The sequence below is a fragment of the Condylura cristata genome, unplaced genomic scaffold (genome assembly GCF_000260355.1).
Source record: "Condylura cristata isolate star-nosed mole 26May11 unplaced genomic scaffold, ConCri1.0 scaffold00022, whole genome shotgun sequence".
Classification (NCBI taxonomy): Eukaryota; Metazoa; Chordata; class Mammalia; order Eulipotyphla; family Talpidae; genus Condylura; species Condylura cristata.
In genome coordinates, this window is record NW_004567123.1 from 22488813 (window position 1) to 22510627 (window position 21815).

The window sequence follows — 21815 nt, forward strand, 5'->3', positions numbered from 1 at the left end:
CCCTCCATCTCCCCGCCCCGCGCCCCGGGAGGGGAGGGGACGGCGCCGCGCTCGCGGACCCGCTTTCTCCGAGGGAGCGCCCGAGAGGCCAGCGCGCCCTGAGCCTCCGGGACTCGGCGCTGCGCTGCGCTCCTGCAGGCGCCCGTGCCGTCGGGTCGGGCGGAGTTGAGGCGCCCGCAGCCTCAGGAGACAGGCTGCCCCGGCGGCGGGAGCGCCCGCCGACCGCGCGCCCTTATGTTCCCTGCGCAGGACGCGCTGCCCCGCGGCGGGCTGAACCTGAAGGAGGAGCCACTGCTGCCCGCCGGCCTGGGCTCGGTGCGCTCCTGGATGCAGGGCGCCGGCATCCTGGACGCCAGCACCGCCGCACAGAGGTAAGCGCTCGGACACGACCCGGGGCGCGCGGGTTGGACGGCTCCGCGCCGCTTTCGCTCAGCTCGCTCAGCTGCCGCCGAGGCGGAGGGAGCCCCAACTCTGGACTGTCCCGGCCCGCTATCCCGCCCACCCGGTCCCGAGCGCCGGTGCATCTTCCTGAGGGTGTGGGCCGGGCCTGGGCGGGGCTTCTGCCTCCGAGCCGGGCTGTCCGGGCTCGCATTCTCCCTGTCGTGCGCGGACCCAGCCTGCCTGGACTGAAAGGAGGAATTCCCGCTGCCCACAGCCCCTGAGCCCTGACCCTCAGCCAGCAGCGCTCAGGGAACAGCCAACCCTCCTTCTGGGCAGTCCCAAGGTCTCTCCTTGTCCAATTCCGCCGCTCTCCGCCTGGAAAGGCACGAAACCCAGCCCCCTTTCTGCTTTCCCACGCCCCTCAGAGTTGGAGGGTGAGGTGGGGGGCGGGGGGGGGCGTTTGCAGAGCTCGGGAAGTGACTGGGGCCTGAGGAGTGGGGAAGAGTTGCGGCGGGCAGTCGGTTTGTCTGGAATGGCAGGGTTTGCGAATGGCCAAGGTCACTCAGGTCCCAAGTCTTCTCGTGTTTTTCTGGTGGGTCCGTGAATGGCACGGGGGCTCCTGGGAACGCAGCACCTATACCCACCTCCTCTTTCTCATTTGTGGGAGACTGAGCTGGACTCTGGGTGGGAGGATGGAATCCCGACTTGCAAAGGAAGTTTTAAAAGTTGTCGACATACACCTCCACACCTGGGCCCTGGGTTTTGGTACCTACAGTAGCTGGAGGGGGGCTGGTTAGAAGAATTTACATAAACTTTATCTCGTGAGTATTCCAGAAAAATTGGAAAATAGAAAGCAAAATCCCACCTCTCAAATACAACTGCTGTCAGGGTTTTAGTGGCCTGCCTTCCCGTCTTCCATAAGTATGCGCCTTCCTGTGCTATACACATACAGTTCTGCATCCTGCCTGTTTTTCCGTTGGCTCTGGGCTTCTGTTACATTTGTGTGATCACTTCAATCGTGGGTTTCTACTGTTTCTTAATGGGCTCCACCTTTTTCTCCATCACTGGCTCTGCAGTGAGAACTCTTGTTAGAGTGGTAAGGAGTTCCAGTGGGGCCTCGGGATTAAGATTCCCGCTTCTCTCTGCTCCTGCCTCAGCCAGCAGTTCTAAAGAGTGGGGAGTATATGCAAAGTGGTGGCTGTATCTGGGGAGTGAGGGGACCCTATCTTGAGTAGGGTCAGCATATCTAGACTGACTCCTGTTACTAGAACTCAGGTTGGGGGGGGTATTAGAAGGGGGGCTTTTCTTAAGGTGAGTTCTGCTGATCTCCCAGTATGGAGATTCCTCAGTTCCAGGATGCAGACTGGCAATCCCTACTCATCTGGTGATGCGAAGTGACCCCCTTCCAGAAGGGCGCAGGCTGATCCTTTTTCTCCCCCTCCCAGATTGCCTTCACTGTTGCCTGTATTTGATCCCCAGTTGGTTCTCCACGGGTCTTTTTATCTCAAGACAGCAACAAGAAAAATGCCTTTCCCTGTCCCACCACCCTCTTCAGCCCCCGTCTGGGTTCTCTCCCTCTTGTCTCTGGGTGCAGGCACAGGTGCTCTTCCCCAGGGCGTCCCTCGGTGTGACAGCTCTTTCCTGCCATTGCTTCACAGCCACCTGGTTGACAAGGCGTGAGGACATTGCCTCTGTGTCCCGCTCCCGATGTCAGTGCCCACAGCCAACGTTTCCATCAGACACCTGATCCTCACCCCCTTCTTCCCCAGATGGGCCTGCCCCAATTAACCCCCAGCCTCCTAGTCTTTCACACACCCCACTCCAAACCATCCAGCGTGCACCAGAGACCAAAGCAATATTTCTGAACTTTGATTTTGTCCCTCCTCTGTTAAAACTTTCAGTGACCCCCTCCCCAGGTCCTCTTGGATAGGCAGCATATAAGGCCCATCACAGTGTGACCCCAGACTTGCCCCAGCCCTCCTCATCCATTATTGGTGTTGGAGACTTAACTGTTTCTCTAGAATTGGTGCCCCTGGGGCCTTCCCCACCCCAGCAACTCTCTGTTTGCTCCCTTCTGCTTGGCCCAGGGGAGTGGGTCTGACTGCTGCCTACAGGTGAGCTGTGCACAGCCTGCCCCAGGCTTCCTTGTCCTGCCTGCCTGTGCCTTCCCCTAGGGCAAGGACAGTGTCTGGATCATTCTTTGTCTGCAGAGGAGAACACATTTGAGCAGCCAGTCTTGGGCAATAAGTATCTGCTGGCAAAAGCAGGAATGCATGTGAGAAGGTCCCAAACCCCCTCTGTGGGGACTCCCCTCTCCATGTTAGTGGTCTTCAGGGTCTGTCTGACCTAGAGACCAAGTACTGGAACAACAGCTACCAGCTACTCCCCATTTTTATAATGCCAAAGTTTTGCAGGAGGAGGCAAAGGCCCAGGGCCTGCTAAAGTCAGTGAGGGAAACTCCGCCATCAAGAAGGAAAGTTCTGGGCAGAAGAGTAGTAGGAAGGGACGGTGTGCCCTTACCCTGGAGGCAGGGACTGAGGCCTGCCTGGTATCCCTCTGCACAAGGACCGGTGGCCATTGCTGTGACCATCTCTGCCCTGGGCCAACAGGACTTGACCTCTGAGAGCCACATGCCAGCCCTGGCCCACTGTCCCCAGCCCTCCTGCAGACCCACATCCTGAGCTGGGTGCTCAGTGCAGGGCAGCTGCTGGCCTCCTCTCCTCCTGCTGTGTTTCCTACCCCAGCGACCCTTGGAAGACCAAGGCCAGCCCTCCCCCTCCACCTGGTCCAACACACTAGCAGGGCCCTGAGAGGGAAGCCAGCAGAGGCCGCCTTTCCTGTAAGCAGCTACAGGCTAGCCTCCCTGCTAGGAAATGCTTTTGTTTGCTTTAATAATTAATAGCCTCTCCTAGCCTGGGACCTGGCAGACAGGCTTGTGGGTGGGTGCAGGGGAGTGGGCAGAGAGAAGCAGGGTGGGCAGTCTCTAAGTAGAAATGAGGGCTAGAGAAAGAGTGGGAGAGCCTGCTGGTGTGATCTTTCCCTTCCCCTACCTTGTTTAGAGATGTGGCAGCGGGAGTCTAAAGCCCATGCGCGGGGTCTCCTCTGCAGTGGGCCCCTCTGCACACAGGTTCTGGGCAGCTGCCTCTGCCCACATGGTGACAGTGGGTGAGCCACAGTGAGCTGCTGCTCTTATCATCTCCCTGGCACTGGGCATGGCAGAACGGGCAGAGCTAGACAACAGATCTTGGTTGGGGCCAGGATTGCCAGGCCTAGTCTGATTATCAGTGGCCCCAGGGACCCAGGGCATGGCCAGGGTAGAGAGGAGCCAGTGGGACCTTCTGAGGAAGAAAGCTGCAAAAGAAAGAGGGGAGGGCCCCCCCTAGTGGTGCAGAGGTTAAGGCTCAGTGCTATCAAGCTATCACCAGCCACTGCAGCATGAGTACAATCCACCCCCCACCCCCCCACACCTGCCAGGGAGCTGACCCACAGGGCACAGCAGACCTCTCCTGCCTCCTCCGCTGCTCCACTCAGCAGTGGATTTCAGTAGATCCGCCTGTTCTGCTCCCTACCCTTCCTCTGGTGAATCCTCACTCCTCCCGTACCTCTGGCCTACACCCCAGTTCTCTGTGTGTAAATAAATAAAATAAATCTTAGGGAAAAAAGGAAGAGAGCCACAGTAGCCATGCCAGGATGGGAGGAAAGGAGCTGGACTTAGCACAGATGTTAGGGAAATCTGAGACGAGGACTGAGATGCTGGAGACATACACTTGTTCCTTCCACATCCCGGGAGATGGTGAAGTCAACAGGGAGTCACCCCCACTCAGCTGATGATCTCAGGCCTTTTCCCTATTTCCCCAGCATCCCAGATGCCAAGAAGGATCAGGCGCAAGCCAAGGCACTACTCAACCTGGGCTATCAGACACGCAAGAGTTAGGATTTGGTGGGGAGAAGGGAGAGGCAGAAGGCCTCCCCGCTTGGGGGAGGCAAGGCTCCAGCCTCTGACCACTGCCCTCTGTGGGGTTTGGGGTGGTTGTTTTGATTGTTCATGCTCATAACAAGTCTGCGTCAGGGCTGTAGGCAGACACCAGCGACCTTTGCCTACAAGGCAGAGGTGGAGGTGTCCCGTCTGCCTGATAGCTGTGGCGGGGCCAGACAGTTGCTGGGAGGAGACCCTTGGGCACTCTGCTCGGCCTTGCCATCTCCAGAGCCCTGGGTGGCCCTGGCATTAGCAGCCAGACAGCCTGCGGCCCTACGTCCCCATCCCCATCCCTGTGTCCCTGAGCACAGGTGCCCTGAATGGTGCCAGCCGTGAAGGTCAAGTTGCCCTTGGTCTTGCAGCTCACCTTGGGTGCCTGCCGAGAACTGGGGACCCTTGCACACCGCTGCTTGCTGCACAGTGGCTGGCATCCCGGAAAGTAGCTGTACCAACCGGCGCTTTTCTGTCACTAATAATCTTAAACTTTTCATCTATTTCAGAACAGAAGATGGGAAGGAAGTGAGGGAGGCCGAGGTGGGAAGATGAATATGAGCACTTTCCCCTCACAAATCTGGGTTCTTTAGGACAGCAGGTGCCCTGACACAACTGTACACTCTGGAGTTGACAGGAAAGCATTTTGGAAATCGTCTGAGGCAGTCTTTTTTTTTTTTTTTAATATAATGGTTTATTTTTACATCATCTTGTGCCTTTTCCCATCTCAGTTGTAATCCCCATGGGCTTCCCATCACCAAATCACCTGTGTGTCATCACCCTAGTCCCGTGCAGTCCCCCTCCCCCCATTTTTGATCCCAGTCCCCACTCCACCCCCATAAAATGTCTCTGGTATATGGCTGTTCATTATTATTATTCCCCTCAGCCCCCGGTCGTTTATGCTTCTGCTATGAGTGAAACCATCCAGTATTTTCCTTTTCTTTCTTTTGTTTCACTAAGCCTGATCCCTCCCAGCTCCATCCATGTTGCTGCAAAAGGCATGAGTTTATCTTTTTTGATTTGAGTAATATTCCATTGTGTATATGTACCGCATCTTTTTTTAAAAAAAGATTTATTTATTTATTCATACAGAACTGGGGTACAGGCCAGAGATGTGGAGGGTGAGAGGATTCACCAGAGAGAGTGGGGAGCAGAACAGGCAGATCGACGAAGTACACTGCTGAGGGGAGCAGTGGGCGAGTCAGGAGAGGTCTGCCGCGCCATGTGGTCACCTCCGGGGCAGGTGGGAATCGAACTCATGTGGAAGTGGCTTTAGATTCTCAGTGCTGTGCTTTAACCCGCTGCGCCACCAGGGAGGGCCCTGTACCGCATCTTTTTAATCCAGTCATCTACTTTTAGGCATTTGAGCTGATTCCATGTCTTTCCTATTGTAAATAAAGCAGCAATAAACATGGGGGTGCAGGTGTAAGATAGTCTTTTAAGAAAGTGAAGAGAGGTGTCATTCTTGGTGGGCCCTTACAGGAGTGGTTAACGTGGCTGTTTCCATCACTGAGTTGCACTCACAGGGAAGGCGCTGATGTAGCGTGCTTTGCGTGCTATGGCTGCCGAGTGGATGGGGTGTTTCTGAAGTCTGGGCTCCAGCCGTGCGTGCACCAGGTGAGGCAGCTCATAGGTCGACCTGCCACCCTGCAACGAGGCCCTCAGGTTGCAGCATTGCTGGCTTCCACCACCCTACACTGGGTGGCTGGCAGTTGGTCCCCACCCTTGTCCCCTCAGGTAAAGGGTCGTTGCCTCCTGAAGATTTTCTGGGGCTGCCAGTGTCTGCCTTGCCCTGTTGCACTCCAGACCTGAGCAATGACACTCCCAAGCTCTGGGCCCCTGACTAACTGGACTTGGTGGATAAGTCCCCAGCCCTGGCCCCCAGCCCGCTAACAGGATAACCGACGCCAGGTTCTAGATGGTTTCCAGAGCCCCTTGAGGACTGAACCACTGCTGCCCACATTGGAAACCTGTTATAATGGGCCTTTTTTTTTTTTTAAGATTTATTTATTTATGCACACAGAACTGGGGTACAGGCCAGAGGTGCAGGGCGGTGAGAGGATTCACCAGAGACAGAGTGGGGAGCAGAACAGGCAGATTGGTGAAGTACACTGCTGAGGGGAGCAGCGGGTGGGTCAGGAGAGGTCAGCTGTGCCATGTGGGTCACCTCCTGAGCCCGAGGATGGAATTTGCACTGAAGCAGCTGCGGCTAGCTTGCAGTGCTGCGTCCTAACCCGCTGCACCACCAGAGAGGGCATAAAAGACCTTTTTATGGACTGCTCCCTTCCTGTCTCAGTCCCCACACCCACCAGTGTTTCCCAGAATCCCTTCCCAAATAAAGTGTTTGTGTTTGAATCCTTGTCTCAGGGTCTGCTTCCCAGAAACCGTGGCTAAAACACCAGCCCCTCCAGCTCAGGGCTCCCGCCGCCCTTCCCTGCTGCCCTTTTTCTTCTAGGTCAAGGGCTCATGTTAGTAGACTTCTCCTAGTCTCTCCCTTCCCCCTTCACTCTGGCCAAGCCCACTTTGGAGACCACAGTCAGGACCTTGGCCCAGCCACTCGTCTCAAATCCCCGACCTTCACCCCGCAGTTTGCACTCAGGGTGCACCCACCCACATCTACCTGCTGAGCAGTCTGGACATTGCTCTAAGTTTCTTTCTGCTCTTTAATCTTGGTTTGTTTTCATTACAAGAGCATCAGCGATTCCCAGAGGGAGAAAAGCAAAACCTCCCTGCCCTCCTCCCAGTCCTCCCTTCAGGGTTTGCAGTTTCAATCCTTTTGGGGTTGTTGACTGGCACCGGGTGCTGGCGGAACCTGGAGAAAGAAGGCAGATCCAGACCTCCCCCTGGGGCTCTCCCTTTTCCTTGTGCTGGGTCAGCCCTGGGTCTGTCTCTGTCTCTTCATAGAAAACACTGCAGTGTGTAAACCAGAAAACACTGCAGTGTATAAACCGAAATTTTTCCTGTTTCCCCTTGATCTTCTGCCAAGTCCAGGAGGGTGTGAACGGAGGAGACACCCACAGCAACCCCTTCACCCCCCCCACCCCTGGTCCCACCCTCTTACCCTCTTTTGCATGGAGGCTGTGGGCTCAGGAGGGTGAGTGCACCTCGGACCCCTCGATCTGGATGGAGAAAAAAGGATGCCAGTCAGGCTGCCTCAGCGGTGTTGAAACTGAGGCCCCAACTGTGGGGTAGAAAATGGGCCTGTGAGCTCTGTGCTGTACTGGATGGTGGCACTGGGTATTGCTCCACAGGCCTGGGGCCACGACCCCCTGTCCCTGGGGATCCCCACCCCCCACTGTGAGGAGGTAGCCCTAGGACTTAGGCCAGACTGCCCAAGGGGGCAGCGCCAGATATTTGCTAAGGGGATGTAGGGAAGAGAGCTCCAGCCAGCAGCACTGGTTTTGGGGGCTCTAGTTGGAAAGTGGCTTGAGAAGTGCAGGGTGTCTGTGTGGAAGGCATAGGTTGATTGTTCTGGGCTTTCCGTCAGGTCTCAGCATCCAGCCCTCTATAAGGTCTCTGGTGCTCTCCCTGCTGAGAGCCTTCTAGCATCTTTCCTGATCTGAATGTCTCCACAGCCCTCCCACTTCTGGCCTTTTCTCCAGGAGGTGGTCCTGGGTCTCTTCCCCCTTCCCTACCTGGTCCAGGGGCCAGGAGGGAGGAGTCGCAGTTGAGGCCTCATTAGCATATTCATCCTGCCCTAATCAGGGGCCTGCTGCGATCAAAGCCCTCTTCTGGCTTCCCTGCCTCCCAGCAAATGAGCCCTGGTCCAGGCCTGGACTGGAAGGAAAGGACAGAAAGGACAAGCCTGGGCGGGGAGGGAGGGGAGGGCGGAGGGAAGGGAGGACGGACGGAGGGAGGAGGACGCTCCTGGGGAAAGGAGCATCTGCAGGAAGAACCTTTGGGGCAGGGGTGGGCCCCCTCCTCTTCTCTTGATCAGAGAAGACAATCAAGAGGGAAAGACTCATCACTCCTGCCTTTTGAAATTCACACTTTCCGGGGCCACCAAGGCTCCCCAGCCGACCTTCAGGAGGAAAATGATTTGCATTTCATTATTGTTGTGTTTATTATAAGTTTTATAAGGAAAACTTAAGCCTCTTAGGCCCATGACATCCAGGATAGCACAGCTTCCCATGAAGCCAACAAAGAGTAAGTTGATCAAATTATATGCAGAAAAGCAGTTAAGTGGTGAGGAAAATGGCAGGCACTGTCACAGTCCATGGGCCATGGTGAGACTGGTCGAAATGAGTCACTTTCCCTCCACACTGCACCCCATTTGCCTGCAGCATCTGGAGCCCTGCTAGCTCCAGAACTTTCTGGTGGCCTTTAGTCATGTTTCCCAAACCACATCCTTCAACAAAAGTGCTCTGGAATCCACTGGCATGGTGTTATGCCTGTAAAATAAAATCCCCAAACTCAGTAGCTGAAGGCATTGGCTGTCACACACCATTTCTGAGAATCAATATTGGGGAGCAGCTATACAGCCCTGAGGGTACAGTCATCCGAAGGCCTGACCAGTGTCTTGACAAGGACCTCCTTCCAGGTGGTCCTGTTCACTTCCACAAAACGGGCAGGTCAGCGCTGGCTGTTGGCAGGAGGCCTGGGATTTCTCTGTGTGGACGGTCCATGCCTGTAGGGCCCTTGAGCATCCTTACACCGTGGAGGCCTCTGTTGACTGACCCAAGAGCGAGAACAAGGCAACAGCCAAATGGCGTTTTATGATCTAACCCTAGAAATCAGCTTCCATCCCTTGTGCCCTTCTGTTGTCCACACAGTCCTGACACAGGATGGAAGGGGACAAACACGGCCTGAATACCAGGAGGAGGGGTGACCGGAAACTGTCTGAAGGCTGCAGCAGCCCAAGCCAGGGCAGCAAAGGTTACTTCCCAGTAACCTTTGGGGGCCCCTGGGCCCCCACCAACACCCACCTATGCTATGAAGCTGCATTTCCCTGAAGTTGTAGCCACAGTCCCCTTTTGGAAAAGGAAGACTGGAGCTACACAAGCTCTAAGGGACATGCTTTGGCCCAGAGAGGGAAGTCTAAACTCAGTGGCCTCGTTTGTGTCTCTGCATGGTCCATGATTTCTAGTCCAACCAGTGGCATTAATACAACTCATTAGCCATTTCTTATGTGGGTGATTCTTCCCTTTTGCCTTCTGTACCCAGGGAGCTCCTGTGCATTCCTCAAGGGCCAGGGGCAAAGCCCCAGCTCCCTGAAGTCTTCCCATCATCTCTCACAAAAGCAATTCATATTTTCTTCTTTTGCTTCTGTTTATATATCTATATCTATCTATTTACATCTATATACATATATATATATTTTAGAGGGCATAAACCACTTAGTCTTGCACTATAGCTGTCTGTCTGTCTCTCCTCACCTGCCAGACATTTCATTCTAGCCCTTCTTGGTGCCATTGGGGTTCAGGAAATGTTTGGTAAGGTCTTGGATTTCTGGTGAGCCAGGAGAGACCCCTTGGCTAGGCCAGACCAGAAGTTCCTTCTGCCCTAGGGAGCCAGTGACTGTTCCCGGAGCATATCCCCCTCCTTCGGTAATTGCCCAGGGTCCAAAAGGGCAGAGTGGAGGCCGTGAACCCATTTGATGCCCACGTCTGGCCATCAGACAAATAGTGGGATAAATGGCCTCACCATCTCCCAGGCCACGCCCCAGGCTCAGGTGCACAGCCATGGGCTGGGGGTAGTGGGGTGTCTGTTCCCGACTATGCCTGCTGCTCCTGATGTCTTAAAGGGCAGTCACAGGGCCTCTGGTCAGTAAGACAGGTCGTTGGCATATACGGTTTTGGCGATCAGCCTTTCAAAATGTGGGGCCCCAGGAGAAGCCTGGGAGGGAGCCCGCAGAGATGCTGCCATTGTAGCCATCTGCTCTGCTGCCTTTTCCCCAGGGAGCAGAGTGGACCTCAGCGTGACCTCCGAGTGGAAGGCCTCTGCCCTAGTGAGCCATGGCCCTGGCAAATGTGGAAAGGGCCCCTTCCAGTCTGATTTCCTGCCCAAACTCTTGACACCTCAGAGCCAAGCCCTGACCAGCCCGCCCGAGGCCAGGGGGCCTTTCTGTCCTTGGAGGACACTTCCCGTGGTTTCTCCAGCAGTTTTCTTCCCTGCAGTGGTGTGGGCCTGGCACGAGCACATTTTGAGAAGCAGCCACCCTCCAACCTCAGAAAGTCCAATTTCTTCCACTTTGTGCTGGCCATGTACGACCGGCAGGGGCAGCCGGTGGAGGTGGAGCGCACGGCCTTCATCGACTTCGTGGAAAAGGACCGGGTGAGAAACCATGGGCGCTGTGGTGCTGGAGCTTAGGAGGGGCGGGAGGGCTTCAGGGACTTGGGCACTTGCTGGGCAGGTGAGTGGACAGGTGGTAGACGAATGAAGCCATGGTGAATGGATGGAAGGGAGGGAAGGGGCTGGGTGGAGGAAGCTGGAGGGCCCTGGGGACACAGGGCCGGGGGGACATGGAACACCTTCACTGTCTTGTCCCTGCAGGAGCCTGGGGCCGAAAAGACCAACAACGGGATCCATTACCGCCTCCGGCTGGTATATAACAATGGTGAGTGAGCCTCCTGCCCACTGGGCACCGCAGCACCATGCCACTCGTGATGCCCATTCATGGGGCTGAGGGGCTCCAGGAGGGGCGGGCGTGGTGCGTGGTCCCTTCATCGGCAGCCACAGCAAGTCCCCTGCACCTCTCCCCGCCCCACCAGGACTTCGGACAGAGCAGGACCTCTACGTGCGCCTCATAGACTCCATGTCCAAGCAGGTGAGCAGCCCAGAGGAGGCCCGTGCGGCCTGAGGGAGTGTCCTCCTGCCTGTGCTCCTCCCCACACACATCCCCACCATCCTAGTTCCAGCCCCCACTGACGGCACCCAGATCTGTGGCTGTCACCTTCTAGACTACAAAAAAGACCATCTTGGTACAAGGGTGCAGTGTGTCCTCTAGAAGCCCAACCTAGAGGGAGGCTCTGGCGTCTGAGGTTTACTAGGGAGGGAAGAAGGGGACCAGGGACCGGACAGGAGGGGGTGCTCAGTCAGGATGGGGTCCCAGCAGCCCAGCCTCAGCCTGACCTGGGGCAAGGCCCCGAGAAGGCACCAGAGCTGTTCCCCTTTGAGGCCAGGTAAGGATGCTATCTATACCCTGCCAGAGCCTGTCAGCCATTGTTTGGGGGGATCACGCCCAAGGGGAAGGTGTAACCCTCCAGACATTTTCAGGTGAGGCAGAGTCTTGGCACCACAGGAGAAAGCCCTGGGCACTAGTGCTAACCGCAGAGGTAGGCTGGTGCAATGAAGGGGACTGTGGGGCCAGTATTTCCACTGCAGACCCTCGGCCCCTGGCCCGTGCCCTGGGCCAATGTCAGAGGCTCTGAGAAACCCAAATAAGCCCTAATAGATTCTGCCAGGGCAGCACCTCAGGCCTCAGGGCTTTTCAAAGGAGTCTCTCATGCTGGTAAGGGAGCAGCTGAGTCTCAAGTGGGCCACAGGAGTGGGCCCTGTGCGAGGCTCGCTCTCCCGTGGCCAGGGTCTTCCTACAGCCTTCCGACGGTCCCAGGGCAGAGGAAGAAATAGTTTATTTCTAGAAAGCCTGTGGTCGCCGTAGTCAGGGAAGCAGACCGTGCAATGGCAAAGCGGACTGTGTGGGGTGCGGGCATGGGAAGCCTCAAAGAAAGACAGTGAGAAAGGGGCACCCAAGCAGGGAGGTGGGCAGCTTTAGAAACTGGGAAGCCAGGATTGTGGGTTAGGAAGCCCCCTCCTTGCTGGGGATGGAGCCTAGGGGCTGATACATAACCCAAGACTCTGGCCTGAGCTAGGGAGGTGACAGGGGTGGGGGCAGGCTAATCAGCTGTGGGCTGGCCTAGAGGGAGAATGTGGGCGAGGTCCCCGGGGGGCTAGGGGGTAGGCCACCAGAGTGTGTACCCCACCAGCAGCCAGACCTTGTCCTTATGGCTTGGACTGTCCTGGCCCCAAGCACAGCTGCCTGTGGACAGACAGAATCTGCAGACCCTTCCCACTCCCACATACCAGGAGGTAGTCCCTGCTTGGGGACCTGCGGCTCCCAGGTCTTGCTTTGCCTTCCCGTCATCTCCGGTGTGAGTGGGGAAGGGACGGTCTCTTTCTTGGGGCCAGGGCACCCCCTCAGCCTGGGCTTCCGAGATGCCCATCTCTCCCCCAACACCAGGACTTGAGAGGAGCCTCCTTCCCCTCCCTCAGGCCATCATCTATGAGGGACAGGACAAGAACCCCGAAATGTGCCGTGTGCTGCTCACCCACGAGATCATGTGCAGGTGAGATGGGGGTGGCGGCTCACCCCTGGCCCAGATGCTGCCCGAGACTAGCCACCCAGCCTTCCCCTAACTGCTGTCACCACCTCCCTCCCTCTGCTCCCGGGAGAAGCTGGTGGGGGAGGCTTTGAGGGAGCCGAGAGGCCCCTGAGCACAGTGCTGGCTGAGGAGAGGGTCCTTGAGGCCCCATTAGCCCGGCCTGTTTATGTGGCTTCTCCGAGTGTTTTTGTGAAAGAGGCCTCCTGCCGCTCTGGGAAGCGTATAATAAAGCTCAGGGGAAGGCTCGCAGGGTGGTGGGGCGGGGCCTGGGCTCCCGGATTAACTCCGGTTGAGGGAGGAAACTTTGCTGCCTCCCGCGGGGACCCCGGAGCAGCTTCCTGTGGTGAGGGGGTGGGGGTGAACCCAGCTCTCCACTCCCCTTCCCCTTACCCCAGAGCTTTGAATTGCTAGACAAGTGCTCCCAAGGCGATAGCAGTCGTGGGGGAGGGGAGGGTGCGGGTTCTTGAGCGTGGAAAAGAAAATCATCTTAAAAAATAGGATTGGAACTTGGGCTACCTCAGGAAGGGTAGTGACAAGTTGCTTGTGTGTGGGGGGGGGGATTTCTGAGGTGCTGGTTACATGGTTAGGGCCAGTGTCCAGGCTCTGCAGTGACCAGCTGCCTGCTGGGTCCTCCAGGAGCAGCAGGCCTTCGGGACAAGGGTTCCCGGGCCACCTATCTCTGGCCGGGATCTCCAGGTTGCTGCAGAGGACCCTGGAAATGCATCTCTCTCCACCCCCCCACCCCCTCACCCCCACACACGCAACCTGGAGAGGACCCTGGAAGTGAGTCTCTCTCCACCCCCCACCCCCCCACCCACGCAACATGGAGAGGACCCTGGAAGTGAGTTTCTCTCCACACACACACACACACACACACAACGATCTCTCTCCTCTTCTCTCTCTTCTTCTTCCCTCCTTCCTTCCCTCCTCCTCTTTCTGGCAGTCGGTGCTGTGACCGCAAGAGCTGTGGCAACCGGAATGAGACGCCCTCAGACCCCGTCATTATTGACAGGTACTATAACTGACAGGTACGGGCTGGGGAGGTCTGGGAGCCGCAAGACCCGGGCGCCTGAGCCGCCCGGCACGAGCCTCCTCCTCCCCCACCCCACCCTCGTTGTCTCCCTCCCCTCACCCCTGGCTCTGGACCCCGGGAACCACCAGCCCAGGCGCCGAAGGCGGCCAGGTTAGGTAGGAGCAGGGCTCCCGGACGACGAAGGGAGCCCAGGGAGCCCGGGAAGGCGAGGAGGGAGGGAGTGGGGGGAGAAGGAGTTGGGGGACCTCTCCTGGGAGAGGCTGGGCGATGCCCCGCCTCTGTGCTGCCCGCTGGACTCCTTGAAGGTCCATTTCCGTCACTGAAAAACTAGGGAGATACTCGACAGGTTTCCGTCACAGGATAGTTAAGGAGATGCGCGCAACCATGTAGTCTCCCACCGCGACGTTTCAGATCTTTGTGTTTCTTTTCGAATGTGTGAGATACCAAGTCCCAAAGGCACGGAGAGTACATAACAGAAAGTAAACCGGCCGTCCCCTGTAGAGCACACTCGATAGAGTGTACTTCTGTGCCTTGGCCTTTTTTTTTTTTTTTTTTTTTATCACTGTCTCTTAGAGGTCATTCCCGTTTAGAGCATAGGCACTGTCTTATCCTCCTTTTAATGAATAAAAGTTCAGAAATTAAGAGGTTTAAAAGGCTTGATGGCAACGTCTCCACCCGCTGCTTCTCGCCTACCCACTGCCCTCCACACCAGCAACCACTGTCCCTTCCAGAGTTTCAAATATTTTTACACCTTCTCCCTTTTCTAATAAAAGTGGACTTATGTGAAACATACTTTTCAGCACCTTTCTTTGTCTTTAAAAATACATCTTATGTCAGGAGTTTATATTAGGGGGCAAGAAGTCTCCTTACCCTTTTTTGCTAGTATAAAATATTCCATGGTGTGGATGGAGTGTAATTTCTTTAAATAGTCTGCTATTGCTGGATATTTGGGCTCTTTTCATTCTTTTTCAAGGATAAGATATGCTGCAGTGAATTCCTTTGTCCCTGTGCCATTTTGTACATGTGTGATTTATATAAAGGATTTTACTAGAAGTAGAATCACTAGGTCAAAGGAAACGGGCATTTGTTATTCTGAGTTAGTGGCAATCTGCCCTCCGTTGAGATTATACCAGTTGACATTCATACTAGCAATTTTGAGAATACCATTATGTTGCATGTTCACTCAAATAATTCTCAACAGGATGGGGTTGGTTGGAAGACATGATAATGGGGAGCAGGGGGAGGAAGCCATGGGGGACTGCGAGGAGCCGGTATTTGCCACCCTTACGAGGGCCTCAAGTTTGGAAGGAGGAAGATGAGGAGTTTGGCTTTGGTCATTTTAGCTTTAAGAAGCTTGCTAACTATCCAGGTGGGAGTGTTAAAAAAGCAGCTGAAAAGGAATATATATGCAGATAGAAATTTGAATATATGAGGTCATCAAAAAAATGACTGTTAATAGAAATTCTGAGTGACATAGAAGTCTTTGGGAGGATTGGAGAACAATCCTACACTCTGGTTTACATTATATTTTATTTTTTAAAAGATTGATTTATTTATGCAAACAAGAACTGGGGTATAGACTGGAGATGCAGGGGTGGGGTGTGAGAGGATTCACCATAGATTGGGGAGTAGAACTACTGAAATACACTGCTAAGGGGAGCAGCAGGTGAGACTGGAGCGGTCTGCTGTGCCACATGGGTCAGCTGACTGGCCGGGTTTGAACTTGGGCAGCAGTGGCTGGCAACAGCTTCATAGTGCTGCTCTTTAACCCCTTGTGCCGCCAGGCAGGGGCGCCCTGATTTATATTTTAGCAAGATCAATCTAGCTCCTACATGGATGGGATAACCTGCAGGAGGAGATGAATTAGAGAGCCGGTACAACTTTCTAAGTGAGAAATAATGGAGGCTGAGACCAGGGCTGTTACAGAGGAGGTTGTAAGAAGTGGTTGGATTCTGGGAAGATTTTGTTGGTAGAAGTGACAGATTTTGTTATGGAAGGAGATACAAAATGACAGAGAAGCCAACAATGTCTCCAAGGTTCCTGATCCAAGCAATTTAGAAAGAACTTGTATTTACTAAGAAAGGCAAGATTTTAGGAGCATCAGATGTAGGAGGAAGAAGATGAGGAGTTTGGTTTTGGTCACTTTTGTCTAAGATGCTTGCTAACTATCCAGGTGGGAGTGTTACAAAAGTAGTTGAGGGCCCTCCCTGGTGGCGCAGCGTGTTAAAGCCACTTCCGCAAGAGTTCAATCCCCGCCTGCCCCGGAGGTGACCACATGGCGCGGCAGACCTCTCCTGACCCGCCCACTGCTCCCCTCAGCAATGTACCTCGTCGATCTGCCTGTTCTGCTCCCCACTCTGTCTCTGGTGAATCCTCTCACCCTCCACATCTCTGGCCTGTACCCCAGTTCTGTATGAATAAATAAATAAATCTTAAAAAAAAAGCAGTTGAAAATAGGGGTACGGCTCTCAATAGTCAGCTTGCAAATATACATTTGAATATAGTGAATGATTGTCAATAGAAAATAGAAGAATCCCAAGACGAGGTGTTCTGGACACTTGAGTATTTCAGAGCAATGACCCCAGCAAAGGAGAGAAGGCGAAGGCTCAGCCAGTGAAGAGGAAGTCAGGGGAACGGAGTGTCCTGAGTCTGAGATAAGTAACAGCTCCCAAAGGCAACAGCCTGCAGCATCAGTGCTGCTCATGGTTATGAGTAAGACTAAGACTAAGAATTAGATGTAGGGGGCCACCATGGGGGAGAGGGGGACAATGGTGACCTGAACAGGAGCTGTTTCAGTGTCTGCCAAGGAGTAGGTCAGAGAGACCAGGGGAGAGATTAGAGACAGGAACTCCTGTCTCTAATATGGAGAAAACTCAGGATCCTAAGTTTTGCTCTGAAACAAGGCAACAGAGCAGTGGCAGAAATGCAGTGCTCATGTACTGATGGGAAAGCCCAGAGTAAAGGGGAAATGACAAGTAAGAGATGGGCAGGAGGTGCCCGGGCAGTGATTGACAGTGGGGAGTAGTGGGGGGGAGAGGTGGGTCCCCTTGTGGGCGTGGCTGGGTTTAGCCCAGCTCACACAGAAGCTGAACACAGGCACGGTCCTGGGGAGAGCCAGCAGGAGAGACTGCCCATGCTTTTGCTTGCCTTGTTTCCCCATGACATTGGAAGTTCAACACCGAGGCCAGGAGGGAGACACCGGCCATGAAGTGAGGGTCTGGGAGACTGAGTGGACCAGGCCATGTCCTGTGTGTGCCTGGCAGCAATGAGCGCCCGCCTGAGGGCTGTGTAAATTCCAAGTGAGCAGCCCCTCTGGCTCAGGGGTTGCAGAGCAGGTGAATGGTGGCCTCCAACTAGAGGCAAGTCAGGTGAGTTCTGTGAGACACGTGAGAGGGCAGGAGAATGAAAAGTGTATGCAGTGGGTATTTATAAGAAACTTAAGCTGGGTGAGGAGAGGCCTGGAGGAAAATGAAGAGAAGGTGGGTTGAGCGCAGCATGGAGACCGATGGTCCAAGGAATGATTGAAGTGAGGCCCTGGGAGGGAGTTGAGCAGGTTAGAGGTGCTCAGACAGCAGAGTGTCTGTAGGTAGGATTATTTGGGGGTTGCCTTTACCGGTCAAGTGTGACCAATGGAGGCTGGACACAAGGTTAGTGGAGGAGAGGCTTAAACAGTGAAGGGGACGCAATGTTGGGGACGTCATGTGTCTGTGTTGACACTGAAATCACCAAGAATTACGACAAGACCAGGTCCAGAAGCATGTGCAGTGACCTACAGTAAAATCTTGGAGGAATGAAGGCAGGTCGGCTCAGGGTTGAAAAATGACTACAGCAAGTGGTCTGTACCGTAACTTTTATTTTTTCATCTTCCTCACCATCGTACTGTGATGTCCCAGAAGATTCCTTTTCTCTTACTCTGAACAGACTGTCAGCATTTAGTTTTTTTTTTTTTTTTTAATTCTTTGGTATTTCCTTATTTATGAACTATCTGTTCATATTCTTGTTTTATTTTTCTGAAAAGGATTGACTCTTAGTACTGATTTGGAAGAGCACATATTAGAGAAATGAGCTCCTTGTGAGTTTCATTTATTTCTAGTTGGTTGTTTTCTTTTTTACTTTTTTTTTTTAGATTTATATTTATTTATTCATACAGAACTGGGGTACAGGCCAGAGATGCGGAGGGTGAGAGGATTCACCAGGGACAGTGGGGAGCAGAACAGGCAGATCAACGAAGCACACTGCTGAGGGGAGCAGTGGGCGGGCCAGGAGAGGTCTGCCACACCATGTGGTCACCTCCGGGGCAGGCGGGAATAGAACCCATGCGGAAGCGGCTTAAGCCTCTCAGTGCTGTGCTTCAACCCGCTGCGCCACCAGGGAGGGCCTCTTTTTTACTTTTTTAATGGTGAAATTCACCATATTCCTTAGTCTTTGAAGTATTCTGGATGTTTTGTCATGTTTAGAAAAGTCTTTGTCAGGCCAAGATTATTTTTTTAATATTTATTTTTATTTGTTATTTATGCATACAAGAACTGGGGTAAAGGCCAGAGGTGTAGGAGGTGAGAGGATTCACCCAAGACAGAGTGGGGAGCAGATCAGGCAGGTCTACTGAAATCCACTGCTGAGGGGAGCAGCAGGAGGGACAGGAGAAGTCTGCCTTGCCATGTGGGCCAGCTCCCTGACCGGGGATCAAACTCCTGCCTAAATGACTGGCAATAGCTTGATGAAGGGAGACTAATCCTTGTGCCACCTGGGAGGCCCCCCACAAGGTTATGTTTTAAAAATTTTTCCTTGGTTTCTTCTGGTATTTCTAAGATTGCATTATTTGTATTTACATATTTGATCTACTTAGAAAAAATGACTATTTCATGTCCTATATAACATATGCAAAAGAAAGTTATAACGAAATAGAAATTATGGAGCATGGTGATCAAAAATGCACCTGTGAACTGCCAACAAACTTAAAATTAGAGCTGTGAAAATACCACTGAAGCCACCTCTGTCTTCCTCTCTTGTCTCCCACCACTGCCTATCCTTCTCCTAAAAGGAATCAGTATTTTGTGTTTATTGTAGAGTTGCTTTTAGAAAATAATTTACCTCAGACTGCATCATCTTAAACAATATGTTGTTTAGTTAAACTGTGTTTAACTTTATAAAAACATTGTAGTCTTCTGCAATGTGCTTTTGAAATTTAGCATTCTATTTCAAAACTTTTTCTGCACTGCTGTTTGTAGTTTGTTGGATTTAATTTTTGCTGTAATAAGCAGAGCTGCTATGGACATTGGTGTTTGTGTCTCCTCACTTGAGTAAGTACAAGAATGTGTTTAGTATAAACCTAGGAATTGGTGTGCCAGGTCACGGGGTCTGTTGGTGGCCAGCTTTCAAGGTGGTGTGTCAAACTCTTTTTCCAGGTGCTTGTGCAGAGTGAGTGACACTCCTGCCCACAGGGAACGAGTTCCTATTACTCCACCTTGTCACCAACACTTACACTGTCCTGATTACTACTGAATTCAATATCATTTTTGCGTTACTTCTAAGACTATTTTAAGGCTTTACCCATTTTCCTTTTGAATTATGTGTGTTTTTCCTTACTGCTTCTAATGATTCTTACAAACTAGACATCCAGTTCTTTGCCAGAGAAGTATATTTTTAATATCTCAATGTAGTTGAAATAAGTAATATTTTACTCAAGGTTTTTACTCTTTTATTTAAGAAATCTTTCCTGATGCTGATTCATAAAGAAGTTTTGTATTTTCTTCTAAAGGTTTCACATCGAAGTTTGTAATCTATGTGGAACTAATATGTAGGCCTGGTGTGAATTAAGGAGTTATTGTAATCATTTTTACTTATGATCACTAGTTATTCCAGCATCATTTATTAAATGACTCATCATTTCCACAGAGCCCATCTACTTATGGATCTGTTTCTACACCCTCCATTTTATTACTTTGATAATCCCTGTGCTAATATCACATTGTTTAATCACTAACTTTATAATAACGACACAGACAAGTGTATACAGCAAGTCTCCTACTTCCTCATGTTCTCCAAGGGAGTACTGGCTATTTGGATCTTTTGAGTTTCTGTATAAATTTTAGAATCCACTTACAAAATGTCACCCAACACACACAAACACACACACACATACACATTTGGGGAGTTAGACTAATATTACATGGAACAATTATATCACTTTAGGGGAGAATTCACATCTTTATGCTACTGGATCTTCCTATCAATGAATATGTTTTCTCTCTCCATTCATATAGATTTTTAATGTTCAACAAAGTTTTTTAAAGAAGATTTATTTATTTATGTATAGAGGAACTACAGTAGAGGCCAGAGGTGTGGGAGGATTCACCAGAGACAGAGTGGGGAACAGAACAGGCAGATTGACCAAAATACATTGCTGAGGGGAGCAGTGGGCAGATCAGGAGAGGTCTGTTGCACCATGTGGGTCACCTCCCTGGCGGGGGATCAAACTCATGCTGCAGTGAGCTTCATAGTGCTGCGCTTTAACCCCTCATTGCCACCAGAGAGGTCCCTTTAACTGTCCTTAATAAAGGCTACATACACTTAATTGTTTTCCCTCATTATCTATAGAGTATCTTCTAAGGCATTGTCCTAGGCTCTAGGAATACCAGAACTGACAAAGTCATGACATTTCCTTAAGTAGATAAGGTCATCTCTCCTTCTGGAAAGAGGGGAGATAAATGATAATTATTTTTGAAGGTGATGAATGGAAAAAACAGAGAAAAATAAAAATAATTGGGAATTTAGGGGACAGAAGAGGTGCTTTTTTTTTTTTAAAAAAGATGTATTTATTTATGCATACAGAACTGGGGTACAGGCCAGAGGTGCAGGGGCGGTGAGAGGACTCACCAGGGACAGAGTGGGGAGCAGAACAGGCCGTCAGGCGAAGTGCACTGCTGAGGGGAGGAGCTGGCTGGTCAGGAGAGGTCTGCTGGGCAATGTGGATCTTCTCCCGGGCAGGCAGGCGGGGATCAAACTCATGCGGAAGTGACTTTAGATTCTTATTGCTGTGCTTTAACCTGTTGCACCACCAGGGAGAGCCCTATCTGGCTATTTTTTTAAGTGCAGTAAGTTTTGAAATCTCATAACTACTTTCTGAATTGAACCTTTTATCAGCATTTATTGGTCTTTCTTTTCTAATCATTTTTTAAACATTTATTTACGCCTAAAAGAGCTAGGGTGTAGGTCAGAGGTCGGGGGGCTTTGAGAGGATTCACCAGAGAGAGTGGGGAGCAGAACAGGCAGATGGACTAAGCACACTGCTGAGGGGAGCAGCAAACCAGACTGAAGAGGTCTGTTGCACCACGTGGGTCACCTCCCTGGCAGGGGATGGAATTCATGCCATAGTGGCTACCTATAGCTTCATAGTGCTGAGACTTAACCCCCTGTGCCACCAGGGAGGCCTCTTTTAATCAGATTTTTGCTTTAAAGTATTTGATCTGATGTTTAGCAGCTCCCTCAGCTTAGTTTGGTTATATTTACTTCAAGTATCTTTTTCCATACTTTTACTTTCAATCATTAGGTGTCATGTTTCAGTTACTTCTCATTTAACAACATATGCTAGATTATAATTTTTTAATAATCTAACCTGTTTTGAACCTGGCAAGTTTAGCACATTTTCTTTATTTAGATTATTAATTTATTTCAGCCATTTTCCACTATCTTATTTTATGCTTTCTTATTGCTCCACCTCTTCTGTTTCTTTGCTTTCCTTTCTTGCTATTTAACAAGAAATTGTGTATCTTGTTTTATGTGGTACATATATTCCTTACTTTAATTTCCCCTTTAACGGTAACTTCCAATTTTTTTGGTTATGACCCTTGAAATTGTGTGTGTGTGTGTGTGTGTGTGTGTATGTGGGTGGTGTATGTGTACTGGCTAAAGAGCTAATCAGGGCCCTCCCTGGTGGCAAAATGGGTTAAAGTGCAGCACTGTGAGCCTGTCTGTAGCCACTGTGGCAATAGGTGGATTCCCTGTGGCACAGGGGGTTGGGGGGGTGGGGGTTGCTCTGCCTGTTCTGCTCCCCATTCTGTCTCTGGTGAATCCTCTCACCCTCTGGCCTGTACCTTAGTTCTTGCATGCATAA

The 21815-nt window shown here is 52.0% G+C and overlaps 1 protein-coding gene across 2 annotated transcripts in view; it reads left to right on the forward strand.

The window, feature by feature from the left end:
* The first annotated feature begins 206 nt into the window (after positions 1–206).
* The window catches only part of EBF4 (early B-cell factor 4), a 48237-nt gene continuing 26628 nt past the window's right edge, over positions 207–21815 (forward strand). For both annotated transcript variants that reach the window (XR_001145707.1, XM_012728361.1), the window contains exons 1-6: positions 207–371; positions 10465–10621; positions 10841–10904; positions 11059–11114; positions 12560–12633; positions 13613–13681. Coding sequence is in view for 1 of the 2 variants with exons in the window: in XM_012728361.1 (XP_012583815.1) it covers positions 235–371; positions 10465–10621; positions 10841–10904; positions 11059–11114; positions 12560–12633; positions 13613–13681 (557 nt within the window). In the remaining variant the exon portion in view is untranslated. The remainder of the gene's footprint in view (positions 372–10464; positions 10622–10840; positions 10905–11058; positions 11115–12559; positions 12634–13612; positions 13682–21815) is intronic.